We start from the raw sequence: 14,258 nt of genomic DNA, 5'->3' as shown, positions 1-14,258 counted from the left end.
TGCCAGTATTTGTCAAGAGTTGATCTTTCAGGTTGATGGCCCCTCAACCGAATTAGATAACTTTAAAAAAATCCATTTATGAGCCAAGGGCATCACTGCTATGGCCAGTGCTTATCACTTGCTTCTAACTGGGAAGCTTCTATTAAGTGCTGTCAGATAACAAGTTACAGGATTTTGTCATTGCAACCGTAGCATAACAACAAATTTCTGGATGATGATGGAATTAGAAGAAACCTTGTAAGTATTCCTGGGTGTGCCAACCGGCTTTGCTGCTCAAAGCAAGAGAGTATGCACATTGTATAATTTTCAAGAAAGCCTTAGCTGGTTTCTGCACTGTTCTGCAGATGGTGCACATTACAGGCACAGCAGACCAGTGAAGGGTCAGGCCTGTGGATGGACTGTTTATCTTGGATAGTGTTAAACTACTTGAGAGCTGTAGAAGCAAGTGGAGAATATCCTGTCGCAGTATTGTCATTGAGAGGCTGGTGTCGAGTCAAGCTGGTTCTCATGATGCAGGTTAGGAATAGGTAAGGAAGTCTCCTGCTTCCTCAGCTCATGAATCAGTGCTCCTAAATGCTGGGAAGTAAACAGAAGGATGTAATATAGATAGGTTTGTTGGCACTAGTTCTTACTAAGGCAGCAACAGAGAGAGAGCTATGACAGAATATCAAGGTACTGGCTTAAAACTACTGTCACTGTCTGGTACAGCAGTCTATCACAGGTCATACCTCAAGGTACTTAGCTGGCGCTATATAGCTTGTATTTTGGGGAAGCAGCAATAAACATACACAGACCATTAACTCTTCACATCCATAAAATTCAATGCAATCAGTTCAGTGCAGCTTCTCCCCAGGTTACAAACACTCGAATCATGCACTGTACAGATGAACAAGCATTTGGGAAACTGGTTGCCGCAGGGCTGCAAGTGACTGTTCTTGATATCATTCGGAATTTGCCACATGGAGCCCAGGAAAAATGTATTATGGTTAATTTCCATTTTGTGAATCTTATCAAGAGAAACGCTGCCGGGGCCCGCAGCGATGTCCTTTTAAAAAGCAGGATAGACTTATGTTAAATTTGTTAAGATCGGCTTTATTATTAGGAATGGCAAAATGAGATTTAAAGTGCCTCTCCTGACCATCTACTCCCACGGGACAACCCACTGCCATGTTGTAACTGGGTCTGCGGACGAATTTCCAACTTGCAAATTTTTTGGGGTTATATGATGTTCTCAGGAACGGAACCCTGCCATAACCTGGGGGAGGGCCGTGTGTATGTGAGACAGAACAGCAAATTGTTTACAGAAACATGGAGACAGTTGCAAATTCTTCACTGTCAGTGCACTAGTCTGAACAAGTGAGGCCTTTAACTCAGAGTGTCCAAGGTGTCCTTCACTGGCCTCGGACTCGGAGTGGGAGTTCAGACTCTGCTTGTTATTTTGCAGATCTCTTTCTCAACTTGCTTGTGTCGTTTGTCAGCTGCTTCTATAATCAAACCTTCAACCTCAGCACCACACTGTCTCCACGCTGTAATCCCTGGTGCAGTGCTGAACCAAAACAAGGCAGACATGAGCTCTTATTGGCAGTCACCTAGAATCCGTGACTCCCAAAAAAATAATTTAATTTTATTTAGAGATACAGACCCTTCCGGCCCAATGAGCCCACATTGCCCAATCACACCCATGTGATCAATTAATCTACTAACCCATATGTACTTGGAATATGGGAGAAAACCAGAACACCCAGAGGAAACCCAGGAGGTCACAGGGAGAATGTGGAAACTCATTACAAATCTCATTATTCCCTTTATATTCTCTGAAGATATATCCTTTGTTAATATTGTCCACCCTTTCCTGGAGAATTCTCGTTACCATTAATCTCTGGGCAGTTTTACCTTGGTTTCTTGCTCTAAATCTCACAACCTTCACTCGATTTTCTTAGTACTCAAAATCTGCAAACTTCGCCTATTTTGCAGTCCCATTTCCTCCTGGGAAGGTCTGGCATTGAAATGCTTGGCTCTCTTTTCAGCCCAGCCTTCATATTCTCTGTCAGATGGAGTACAGTTGCAAAACAGGCGATGTCAGTGCAACGTTACCTGCAACTTGATCACTACCCCTACCCTTGTGGAGAGAGAACTGCCTGTGTTCTCTGCACTTGACAACAGAATTATTAGTGTGATGGTTGTGGAATTAAATGTCAGAGAGGTTAGTAGAAGAACGTCCTTGCTTTCCTGTAAATAAAGCATGGGAGATTTTCCATTCATCTGAGAAATTGGATTGAACCTTGACTTAATATTTCATCCAAAAAAAAAAGAAATTTTACAACACCACATGCATTGCAGTCATCTAGAAATCAGCACCGGAGAATGGTGTAGAGGAACGCAATCTGTTCAGACCAAGCAAGAACAAAGCCAAGTGCTTTAGAATTGTAATGGCTCAGGAGGACGCAAGTCAGCTGTAGTTCCTGCCAACTCCTTGTAGATTAATCTGGTTGGTCCCACATCCCTGCAATTTCCTCTCAGCCCTCAGTGTCTGTCCAAGTCCCTTTTGAAATTTCTCGCGGAGTCCGTTTCCACAGCCATTATCAGAAAGTTTCTGTGGAATTAAAAATAAATTTACTCACACCACTTCTGCTTTAGTTCTTGTCACTCTGGAGCGGTGCCCTTTAATCCAGAGCGCTAAAGCAACAAATTCATCTTATTAACCCATCTAAATCAGTCACAATCATGTACACACCATCCTTACTACCTTTCACCTTTCACCTTTCACCTTTCACCAAAGAAAACCACATTTCTTCACTGTGGGTGCTGGGTTCATGTATTTTTTTTGTTTTGGGCAGGATGATGATGGTTATGTGACAAAAAATGTGGATGGAGTTGAGATAGAATGGCAGAACATGTTCAAAAGGCTGAATGGCCTGTTCCTGGATGTTCGTTCTTTACCTTGGCTTCGAGTTGGCTGAGAGAGAAGTAGTGGAAAAGATTTAGGCTCCTTGTTTGTAAGCTGGTGACTCAGCTGCATTGCAGGTTTTTACAAATAAAATGAATCGAGGTGCTTTATGTTTAATGAAATGCATAATACATTTTATTGAACTCCAAAACCTAAACACAAAAAGGGCACTAAAAATCTTTAAATAACAATGTCATCATGTCAGACCAGCCTCTTAAATTGAAACGCCCAACTCAACATCAGTCCTTGTGAATTGTGTGCGTTTCTCCCAATTACGTTACCCTACAGGATCTCAGCCTGACCCAGAAGGAAGTGAATTCAGGGAGATCTGTCTTTAGATTCAGCTTACATATCTGGCGCCTCTTGAAACTGTGAAAAGCATAATGTATGAGGTTGCATTCCCTGCAGCAAGGAGAATGGGAGAAGTTCAGAATTTAGCAAAGGAAGTCTACGAAGCTGACAAGGAAAGGGAAAGTAAAATACAAGAGTATGCCGGTGAGAAATATAAGAGTAGACTGTTAAAACTTCTATAGAAATGTAAAAAGTAACAGATCAGCTAAAGGTAATGTGGGTCCTTTAGAAGCTGAGATAGGAGATATCATCTTGGGAAGAAGTAAATGGAGAGGGGGAAATTAAGCAAATCATTTCTGCACATCTTCTTGAAAGAAAATACAGAAACCCTCTCTGAAAAAAGTGCTAAATTAAAGATCCAGAGAGCAAAGTTAAACAAAATTAGTATTAGTTTTTAAAAAAGTATCCGAGAAATTGATCTCTGCTTCCACTAACACACTTGGCCTTGATTTCAGAGCTCCTATTAAACTCAAAAGGTACCCAATTCTATGCTGTCTTTAAAATTACCAGTTCACAGGAGAATTTAGTATGCCTCTATAAAATCTTTTCCTTTAAATGTGAATTAAAAGTTAAGTATTAATTGGAAATATCACTCAATAGTGTAGAAAATCTGCCAGAAGTTCCAAGTGCACCAGATCAATGGATTCTTACTGTTAAAATAGAAAATGACAGAAGCATTCAGTGACTCGGGCACCATGGAGATAGAAACAAACAAATGTGTTGAGTCATTTCAATCCCCTTAATGTATGACATCACAGCTTTCTCTCTCTGAATTTACTATAGACACGAGATGACATCCTCTTATGCATTCTCCATCTTGCACCAGCCCTCATCGGTATCCCTTGCCAACTCCCCATCTTTATCCCACCTCTGCCACCAAATTCCCACATTCTGCAATTTTGTTTGTAAATCCCTGCACAACTCCATTTCCTTTTATGGTTCTCCTTGAAACCGAACAACGTGGTTAAGTTTTAGGCAGATTTTGATTGAATGCTTCACTGACTCCAGTAGAGCTTGGTGATGGGGATACAATTAATCTAAGTGAAAATTAAATCAAAGGCACGTTTCCAAGTTCCTTTCAAAATGAGGTCAGAGTTTATAACATCTCTGAATAGATCCAAAGTGGAAATTGGTTCATTGTACTTGCATCTATGCATTTAAGTTTTCTGGTTTGGAGTGTTACAGGAATTGTCAGTAGTAGTGGAAAAATGCACATAAAACAGTAGTGAGGCTGTGTTCATGGGTTCAATGTCCATTCAGAAATTGGATGGCAGAGGGGAAGTAATCTGTTCCTAAATCACTGAGTGTGTGCCTTCAGGCTGCTGTACCTCCTTCCTGATGGTATCAATGAGAACAGGGCATGTCCTGGGTGATGGGGTCCATAGTGAAGGATTCTGCCTTTTTGAGGCATCACACCTTGAGGATGCCATAAATACTATGGAGGCTGGTGCCCATGATGGAGCTTACAACTCTCTGCAGCTTACTTTGATCCTGCGCGGTAGCCGCCCACCCCCCATACCAGCGCGTGATGCAGCCAATCAGATTGCTCTCCACGGTACATCCATAGAAATTTACGAGGGTCTTTGGTGACACACCAACTCTCCTCAAACTCCCAATGAAGTAGAGCCGCTGCCATTCCTTCTTTGTAGCTTTTTAATTATTCATTTACGGGATGTGGGCGTCGCCAGCTAAGCCAGCATTTATTGCCCACCCGTAGTAGCCCTGGAGAGGTGGTGATGAGCTGCCTTCTTGAACCGCTGCTGTCCCAGAGGTGTAGGTACACCCACAGTGCTGTTAGTGAGGGAATTCTATAATTTTGACCCAGTGACAATGAAGGAACGGTGACAAGTTTCCAAGTCAGGACGGTGAGTGATTTGGAGGGGGATTTCCAAATGGTGGTGTTCCCAGGTAACTGCTCTTCTCGTCCTTCTAGAATGGTGTGGTTGTGGGTCTGGAAGGTGCTGCCTTAGGAACTTTGGTGTGTTGTTGCAGTGCATCTTGTAGGTAGTACACACTGCTGCAATTGTTTGTTGATGGTGGAGGAATTGGATGCTTGTGAAAAGGGTACCAAACTGGATGGTGTCAAGCTTCTGGAGTGTTGATGGAGCTGCACTCATCCAGGCGAGTGACGAGTATTCCATTACACTCATGACCTGAGCCTTGTAGATGGTGGACAGGGTTTGCGAAGTCAGGAGGTAAGTTACACACCACAGGATTCATAGCCTTTGGCTAGACCTGTTCAGTTTCCTGTCAATGGTAACCCCCAGGATGTTGACAGTAGGAGATTCAGTGATAGTGATGCCACTGAACGTTAAGGGACGATGGTTAGAGTCACTCTTGTTGGTGATGGTCATTGCCTGGCACTCGAGTGGCTAGAATCTTACTTGCCACTGTCAGCCCAACCCTGGATATTGTCCAGGTCCTGCTGTGTTTGGGAATGAACTGCTTCACAATCTGAGGAGTCACAAATGGTGCAGAACGTTGTGCAGTCATCTGCGAACATCCCCACTTCTGACTTTATGATGGAAGGAAGATCATTGAAAAGCAGCTGAAGATGGTTTGTCCTAGGACTCTTCCCTGAGGAACCCTTGCAGTGATGTCCTGAGGATGAGATGATCGACCTCCAACCACCACAACCATCTTCCTTTGTGTCAGGCATGATTCCAGCCAGTGGAGAGTTTTCCCGGTAATTCCCATTGACTCCATTTTAGTTAGGACTATCACTCTCACCTCACCTCTGGTATTTAGCTCTTTGGTCCATGTTTGGACCAAGGAGATGATGAGGTCAGGAGCTGAGTGGCCTTGACAGAACCCAAGCTGGGCATCTGTAAGCAGGTTATTACCAAGTAGGTGCTGCATGATAGCACTGTTGATGACCACTTCCATGACTTTGCTGATGATTGAGAGTAGGCTGATAGGGCAGTGATTGGCTGGGTTGGACCTGTTTCTTGTGTATAGGACATAGCTGGGCAATTTTCCACATTTTCCACACAGCTGCATCCATATGTTAGGCCCTGGATAGTTCCTCAGACATGTTGACACCCAGGAATTCGAAATTGCTCACCCTTTCCACTTCTGCTCCCTTTGAGAAATGGTGTGTATTCCCTCACCTTACTCTTCCCAAAGTCCACAACCAGTGCTTTGGTATTACTGACATTGAGTGCAAGATTGTTGCTGTGACACCACTCAACAAGCTGATGTATCTCGTTCCTGTCTGCTCTCTCGTCGCCATCTGAAATTCTGCCAACAGAAGTTGTATCATCAGCAAACTTATAGATGGTATTTGAGCTGTGCCCAGCCACACAGTCATGGGTGTAGAGAGAGCAGAGCAGTGGGTTAAGCACACACCCCTGAGGTGTGCTGGTGTTGATTATCAGCAAGGTGCAGATGTGATTTCTGATTGGCACGGATTGTGGTCTTCTGGTTAGGAAGTTGAGGATCCAAGCTTAAGCTTAAGCATTTGGATCTGCAGTCTTTGGAGTTTAGAAGAATGAGAGAAAGACCTCATTGAAGCATACAAGACCTTAAGGGGTTATGACAGAACAGAGGTTGTGATACTTACATTAGTGAGAAAGTCTTGAAAAAGGGGATGTAATTAAAAGATAGTGGGTGGTTTGAAACTTGAGGTATGTAGGAAGAGCTTACGGAGTGTGGCGGGTCTCTAGAATCACCTATCCAGACGGTTGTGCTGACTGGATCATTTGGAGTTATTAAAGGGGAAGGGGGTATACTTTAGAAAGATCACAGAATTGAGGGCAATAATGAACTGAGACAAATCATTCATGATCATATTGAACAGAGGCACAGGCTTGAGGGGCTGAATAGCCTATTCTTGCTATTTTCTTTTCCCTTTGTGCTTATCTTATATAGAAATATGATTATTAATTATCACTGTCAGTTCAGTATCAATCTCAGTGATCTTTCAAAGGAGGGTTCCAGATATCCACTGACCTTTTTCTTCAGGACATCTTAAGTGAGTGGACTCCAATTTCAAAGTTTTTCATCTTTGTTCTGGATACCCAATTTTGGTGAAACCTACCCGATTCCTTAATTCATCACCAACTTGAATCTTTTACTAAGCCAGCACAAGCCTGATCTGTCCAGTCTGTTCTCACAATTTAACCCTTTTACCAAATACATTTTTAATGAAGGTAATATTTGATAGATTGTCCCATTGACCTGAACCTTGTTTGGTTCACAAGAAAAGGTGCATTTGTTAGCAATGTGTATAATTGGTGTCTTTTTTCATGGTATGCAGTGTATATTCATCCCTAACACTGTCTTTCCCCCAAACCCCCCATCCCTTATTTCCAGGATTTGTCGATCTAACACTTCATGACCAGGTGCAACTATTGGAATGCTGCTGGTTAGAAATTTTGATGATTGGCCTTATCTGGCGCTCCATGGAACATCCAGGAAAACTCATATTTGCTCCAGATTTGGTTTTGGACAGGTACTTAATTAATTAGTTTGCACAGATGTAATTTTGGACTCTGTAGTCTCTTGGGTGCATTAATGAAACACGTTACACTTATGCAAACTCTTCTCTTTCCTGATAATTCTTGTTCTATCGTGTCTGACTAGGAGCACACAAGACAAATCTCGTTGAGTTAAACTAAAGAGCTGGTCAGCACGATACAAACTGTGGTCCATTCCAGCACCAAAACTGGCCACCAGGGAGTGGGATGTGCCCCTACACCTCCTCCCTCACCACCATTGAGGGCCCCAAACAGTCCTTACAAGTGAGGCAACACTTCACTTGTGAGTCCGTTAGGGTCCAGTGCAGCCTCCTCTACATCAGTGAGACACAAAGTATATTGGGGAATTACCTCGTCAAGCATCTTTGCTCTATCCGCTGCAAAAGGCAATATTTCCCAGTGGCCACCCATTTCAATTTGACTTCTTTATTGCCATTCCAACATGTCTATCCATGACCTCCTCTACTGTCATGATGAGGCCATAGGATGGAGGAGCAACACCTCATATTCTGTCTGTGTAGCCTCCAACTTCATAGCATGAGCATCAATTTCTAAATCTAAATTCTGTGAAATTCAACTCCCACCCTTTCTCTCTTTTTCTATTCCTCATTCTGGTTCCCTTCTACCTTCTTTTCTTTCTGTCCATTGACGTAGAGGGGGACACACTGGAGCCCAAACAACTCGCAGTTAAAGTGTTGCCCATCACTACCCTCCGATATCTCTCCTCTTTTCCTTTCTTCCCAAAAGCACGGTCCTCTCCTGTTAGATTCGTTCTTCTTCAACACTTTACCTTTTCCGCATATCATCTCCCAGCTTTTTTCTTCATTCTGCATCGTGCACCATCCACCATTTCCCATCCTGGTCTCACCTTCCAGTTTCTTCTCTTTCCCCCACCCTCTTACTTTCCAGTGCAGATGAAGGGTCTCAGTCTGAAACGTTGACTGTTTATTCCCCTCCATAGATGCTGCCTGACTAGCTAAGTTCTCCAGCATTTTGTGTGTGTTGCTCAAGATTTCCAGCATCTGCAGAATCTCTTGTGTTTATATTAGAAAATGTCTCTTTGCTCATTCAGCATGAAACCAGGAAGAACATCAGCATTTTTTCCAGCTAAACTTTGAAAGGATGTGCTATTTCCAGCCACCATTATCCCAGCAGATATCACAGAATGTGCAGAAGCTTGACGGTGTGTGTGGGCACTAAGTCTCGAGAACCTGATCTCCAGGCATAAACAGAAGTTGAACATGCTCATTCCACTTTGTGCAGTGCTGCTTAAGACTTCCCTGTAGGTATCCAGTGTGGACATGAAGCTGACATTTGGGCCCAAATCTCATTTGGTGACCATGGCAGCACAGTGCATTGTCTGTTTCTTCCAAATGTTCAGCTCCTAAAACAGCAACTAGGGAATGTTTTTCTATTTCTCTTATTGTGGAGTTAGGGAGAGCATGAGTATTCCTCCTAACTTTGAAACAGTGAGCTCATCCCCATTCTGAAATCTTACTACCACCCCACACACCCTAAGCTGTATCAGAATCCTTGGGCACATTGACCAATGACTCCCTGTGTGGCCGGAATGGTGCCTGCACTGGGAAGCATTCCAGTTTAGACTGGATCCAATATCCAAAGTTTCAGATATACCATCACTGCTTCTCCTGACTGGGTATTATAGCTGAGATGATTCTATCTCCAGTCCCACCTTACCAGTTGTTTCTCATCTGGAGAAAGGAGTTCTTACGCAGCCATGAAGCATAAACAAAGACTCAACTGCACCGTGCAGAAATTCTTTGGAAATCTAACATTGACACCATAAATATTTTGCCCTTTATCATTTAGTAGTTGCATAAAGAGATTAAGAAGTTGGACTGTTTAGGACTGATCAGCCTCACACCTGGTTATTGCAGCTGCTGTCTAAGGCAGCAGTGGGATATAACTGTGAAAGGAGTTTGCTCTAATGAGAAAGAGACTGCCTGGCAGCCGGTTTAAAAATCAGTTTAACTGGAGATTTTCAACCATTTCCTGCTTGTTTTGCACGATTGGTCTGTTTCTGACAATGACCATTGAACTTTGTACAGTGGCACTATCAATAGTGAGTGGTTTCGCTCTCCATTCCGACATAGAAAAGCAGACAAAAAAAAATGTGCATAAGGACATAGATGAAGAAACAGAAGAGTACAACAACCAGGAAGGGCTGAGCTCCATGATCTGGATAAGGAAATCTGAGATGTGATCCATTGGAGGTCCTTAAAATTACAAAGGATTCTGATCGGTTAATCGGGGTTTTGCTATGTTTTCCAAAGTGTTTTTATTTTAGGAGTCCATGAGCGATGAAAAGCAAATCTAGGGGTCATGAATGAATGTCATGATTAGTACTCATGAGGAATTTGAGAAGAACTTCCTTACCAAAGCATTGACCTCACTTCGTTCTGCATCTTGTTGCTGTTCTCCCACCGTACTCCCTCAAGGCACTAACGTGATGAAATGATCCGTATGGGTGGCATGCAAAACCAGTTTTTCATTGAACTTTGGCATGTGACAATAATACACCAATTTATCAGTTTAGTTGAGGCAAATATTGGGAGTGAATTTATCAATGCAACACAGGAAGTGCCCTGTCTGGATACATAATGGGTTGATATGGCAAAGCTCTGCACGTGGCTGCAAGAAACTGCAGAGTTGTTGACAAAACTCAGCACATCACAGAAAGCAGCCTCCCATCCATGGACTCTGCCTGTACTTCTCACTGCCTCTGTAGAGTAGCCAGCTTAATCCAGGACCCCATCCACCTCAGACATTCTCTCTACGCCCCTCTTCCACTGGGCAGAAGATACAAAAGCTGAAATCATGTACCACTAGGCTCGGGGATAGCTTCTACACCACTGCTATTTGAATCATAGACTCATAGAAATCCACAGCACGTTACAGGCCCTTCAGCCCACAATGTTGTGCTGACCATGTAACCTACTCTAGAAACTGCATTGCCCTCTATTTTTCTAAGCTCCATATATTCTTAAAAGACCTTATTGTATCTGCCTCTACCATTGTTGCTGTCAGTGTATTCACAAACCCACCACTCTCTGTGTGAAAAAATTACCTCTGACATCCCCCTTATACCTGGTTCCAAGCACCTTAAAACTATGCCCCCTTGTGTTAGCCATTTCAGCCCTGGAAAAAAAAGCCTCTGACTATCCACACGATCAATGCCTCTCATCATCTTATACACCTCTATCAGGTCACCTCTCATCCTCCATTGCTCCAAGGAGAAAAGGCCGAGTTCACTCAACCTATTCTCCTAAGGCATGCTCCCCAATCCAGGCAACATCCTCGTAAATCTCCTCTGCACCCTGCACTGTTATAAGATGATTGAACAGTTCCCCATTGCATAGAATCCCTTTAACCTTAAATTTTCACTGTACTGCATGTTCCCTGGGACTGTTACACTTTATTTTGCTTTCTGTTATTATTCTACCTCAATGCATGGCGTGATGATTTAATCTTCTGAACAGTAGGCTAGACAAGCTTTTCACTGTACGTATCTCAGTATATGTGACAGTCATAAACCAAATTGCCTATTTAAGGGGCAACACAAGGGGAAGAAAGATTGGGCCATGTTGCTGTGGTCTGAGAGGGTAGTAGGGTGAGGGGCTTATGTGGAACATAAACTCTGGCGTGCTTCAGTTTGATCTAGAATTGGCTTGGCAATAGGAGGCAGAGGTGATAGTGGAGGGTTTTCTTTGTGATTTGGAACCTGTGATCCCAAGTGTACCCTGGTGATTAATGCTGGGACCCTGATTGTTATAGATGGCTTGCTTGTGAATGAAGATGATGTGATCTGTAAGTTCCCATGAAATGTGGTGGGGTGGATAGTGAGGTCGGTAGTCTTAGGCAAAAGGGCAATATTGATGAGTTGACTCATGGAAAGAGCAATGGCAGATGGAATTTAATTCTGATATGTATGGTGCAATACATCTTGGAAGGACAAGTACTATGTACTATGAATGGTAACACCCATGGGAGCATTGAGGGATGCTGGTCTTTGAGTCCATGGATCCCTCAAGGTGGGAACACACGGGTAGGGTAGTGAAGAAAACAGAGAAGGTATTTCCCTTCATTAACTGAGATACAGAATGTAAGAGCAGAAAGGAATATTGTGTACGATTCTTGTTACTGCATTAAAGGAAGGAAATGATTGTTCTGCAGATGGTGCAGGTGACATTCACCAGGATGTCACCTGGGCTTCAATTGTAAGGAAGTACTGGAGAGGTTAGGTTTGCTTTCCTTGAAGTGGAGGAAGCTAAGGGAGGATCTGATTATGTTATGCAAAAAGATGAGGCATTTGGAGAGGTAGATAATAGGAAACTTCTCCCCATAGCTGAGGCATCTATATCCAGAGGAGCTTGGTTTAAGATTAGGAGTAGAGGATTGAGAGGAATGTCTGAGTTGATGACTGAATTAAAACACATAGCCAAAAATGTAATAATCTCTGAATTGTTACCTGAGCCACGTGCAAATTGGCAAAGGGTTAATGTGATCTGAAAGTAAGTGCGTGGCTCAAAGATTGTTGCAGGAGAAGTGGGACGTCGGCACCAGTTTTGGGAAAGGAGGGAGCTGTTCCAATGGGGCAGGCTCCGCCTGAACCATGATGGGACCAGGGTCCTAGTGACTCGCATAACTAGGGATGTGGATAGGGCTTGAAACTAAATCGTAGGGGAGTGGGTTCAACAGTGTGGAAAAGTAGGGATAAAGTAAAAAGAAAGGAGAGTGAGGAGAGGTTACTGAAGTCTGAATAAAGAATAAGACATAAAGTTTAGAAATTGAGAAGAATCTAACCAGGCATCATAGAGACAAAATTGTAAAGAAGGGTGGTGACTACAAGACTGAAGGTGTAATATTTGAATGCATGCAGCGTTCAACATAAGGTCAATGATCTTGTAGTGCAGTTAGAAATTGGCAGGCAATACGCTGTGAGCATCACTGAGTCGTTGTTGAAAGAAAATCATAGTTGGGAGCTTAACATCCAAGGATGCACATTGTATTGAAAAGGCAGGCAGATGCACAGAGGAGGTGGTTTAGCTTTGTTGGTAAAAAATGGAATCAAATCCTTAGGACATAGTGACATAGAATCAGATGATGTAGAATCCTCGTGGGTAGATTTGTAAAAAACACCCTGATGGAATTATAGACAAGCATCTGAGCAGTAGCCAGGATGTGGGGTACAAATTACAACGGGAGATTTAAAAAAATGCATGTAAATGGGTTAATTCAATATGCAGGTAGACTGGGGAAAGTAAGGTTGGTGCAAGATCTCAAGAGAAGGAATTTATAGAATCCTATGAGATGGCTTTTTTTTGTGGTTGAGCCCATGAGGGAAAAGGCAATTCTGGATTGAGTGTTGTGTAATGAACCAGATTTGATTAGGGAGGTGAAGGATTCACCCAGCAGTTTGAGAGGGAGAGCTAAAATCAGGTGTTATCTGAGCAAAGGAAGCTGCAGAGGCACGAGAGAGGAGCTGGACAAAGTTTGATTGGAAGGGGGAAACTAGCAGGGATGACTGTAGAGCAGCAATGGCTGGAGTTTCTAGAAGTAATTCAGAAGATGCAGAATAAATAGGAAGGATGAAGCAACTGTGGCTGACAAGGGAAGTCAGAAAAGAGGACATACAATATAGCAAAAATTAGCTGGCAGCTTGAGGATTGGGAATTTTTTTATAAACCAGCAGAAGACACTAAAAAAACCTATAAAGAGAGAAAAGATGAAATGTGAAGGAGCCAATTTATTGCTCCTTTAATTTATTATTGGCAATTATATTGCCAATAAGATAAAAGAGGATACCAAACATTTTTACAGATTTATGAAGAGTAAGGGAGAGACGGGAGTGGATATTGGACGGCTAAAAAATAATGCTGGGGAGGTAGTAATGGGAGACAAAGAAATTATAGACAAGCTCAATAAATATTTTGTATCATTCACTAGGGAAGAGACCGGCAGCATGCCAGAGATTCAAGAGTGTCACAGGGAAAAAGTGACTGGAGTCATTATCGCTAAGGAGAAGTTGTTTAGGATGCTGAAAGGTCTGAAAGTAGATAAGTCACGTGGAACAGATGGGCTATAACCCAGGGTTCTGAAACAGGTAACAAATTTGTGGATGGCACAAAGATTGGGGGTGGAGTGCTCAGTGCTCAGCTTGCAGCAGGATTTGGACCAGCTGGAAAAATGGACTGAAAAATGGCAGATGAACTTTAGTGCAGACAAGTGCATGGCACTGAGGAGTGTGGTAGAACAAAGGGATCTGGGAATACAGGTCCATAATTCATTGGAAGTGAAGGTAGATGGAGTCATAAAGAAAGCTTTTGACACATTGGCCTTCATAAATCAAAGTATTGAATCTAGGAGCTGAAATGTTATGTTGGAGTTCTATAAGATGTTGGAGTATTGGAGTATAATTTGGACTATAAATGCACTCATTTTGAAAGCGTGCAGAGACAATT

General features: G+C 42.8%; 1 protein-coding gene across 3 annotated transcripts in view; it reads left to right on the top strand.

Annotated features, from left to right (window-relative positions):
* The window catches only part of esr1 (estrogen receptor 1), a 199,325-nt gene that overhangs the window by 153,387 nt on the left and 31,680 nt on the right, over positions 1 to 14,258 (top strand). For all 3 annotated transcript variants that reach the window (XM_059986332.1, XM_059986333.1, XM_059986331.1), the window contains exon 5: positions 7,613 to 7,751. In XM_059986332.1, coding sequence (XP_059842315.1) covers positions 7,613 to 7,751 — 139 coding nt within the window. The remainder of the gene's footprint in view (positions 1 to 7,612; positions 7,752 to 14,258) is intronic.

The sequence above is a fragment of the Hypanus sabinus genome, chromosome 12 (genome assembly GCF_030144855.1).
Source record: "Hypanus sabinus isolate sHypSab1 chromosome 12, sHypSab1.hap1, whole genome shotgun sequence".
NCBI classification, from domain to species: Eukaryota; Metazoa; Chordata; class Chondrichthyes; order Myliobatiformes; family Dasyatidae; genus Hypanus; species Hypanus sabinus.
This window is presented reverse-complemented; position numbering and strand designations above follow the sequence as displayed.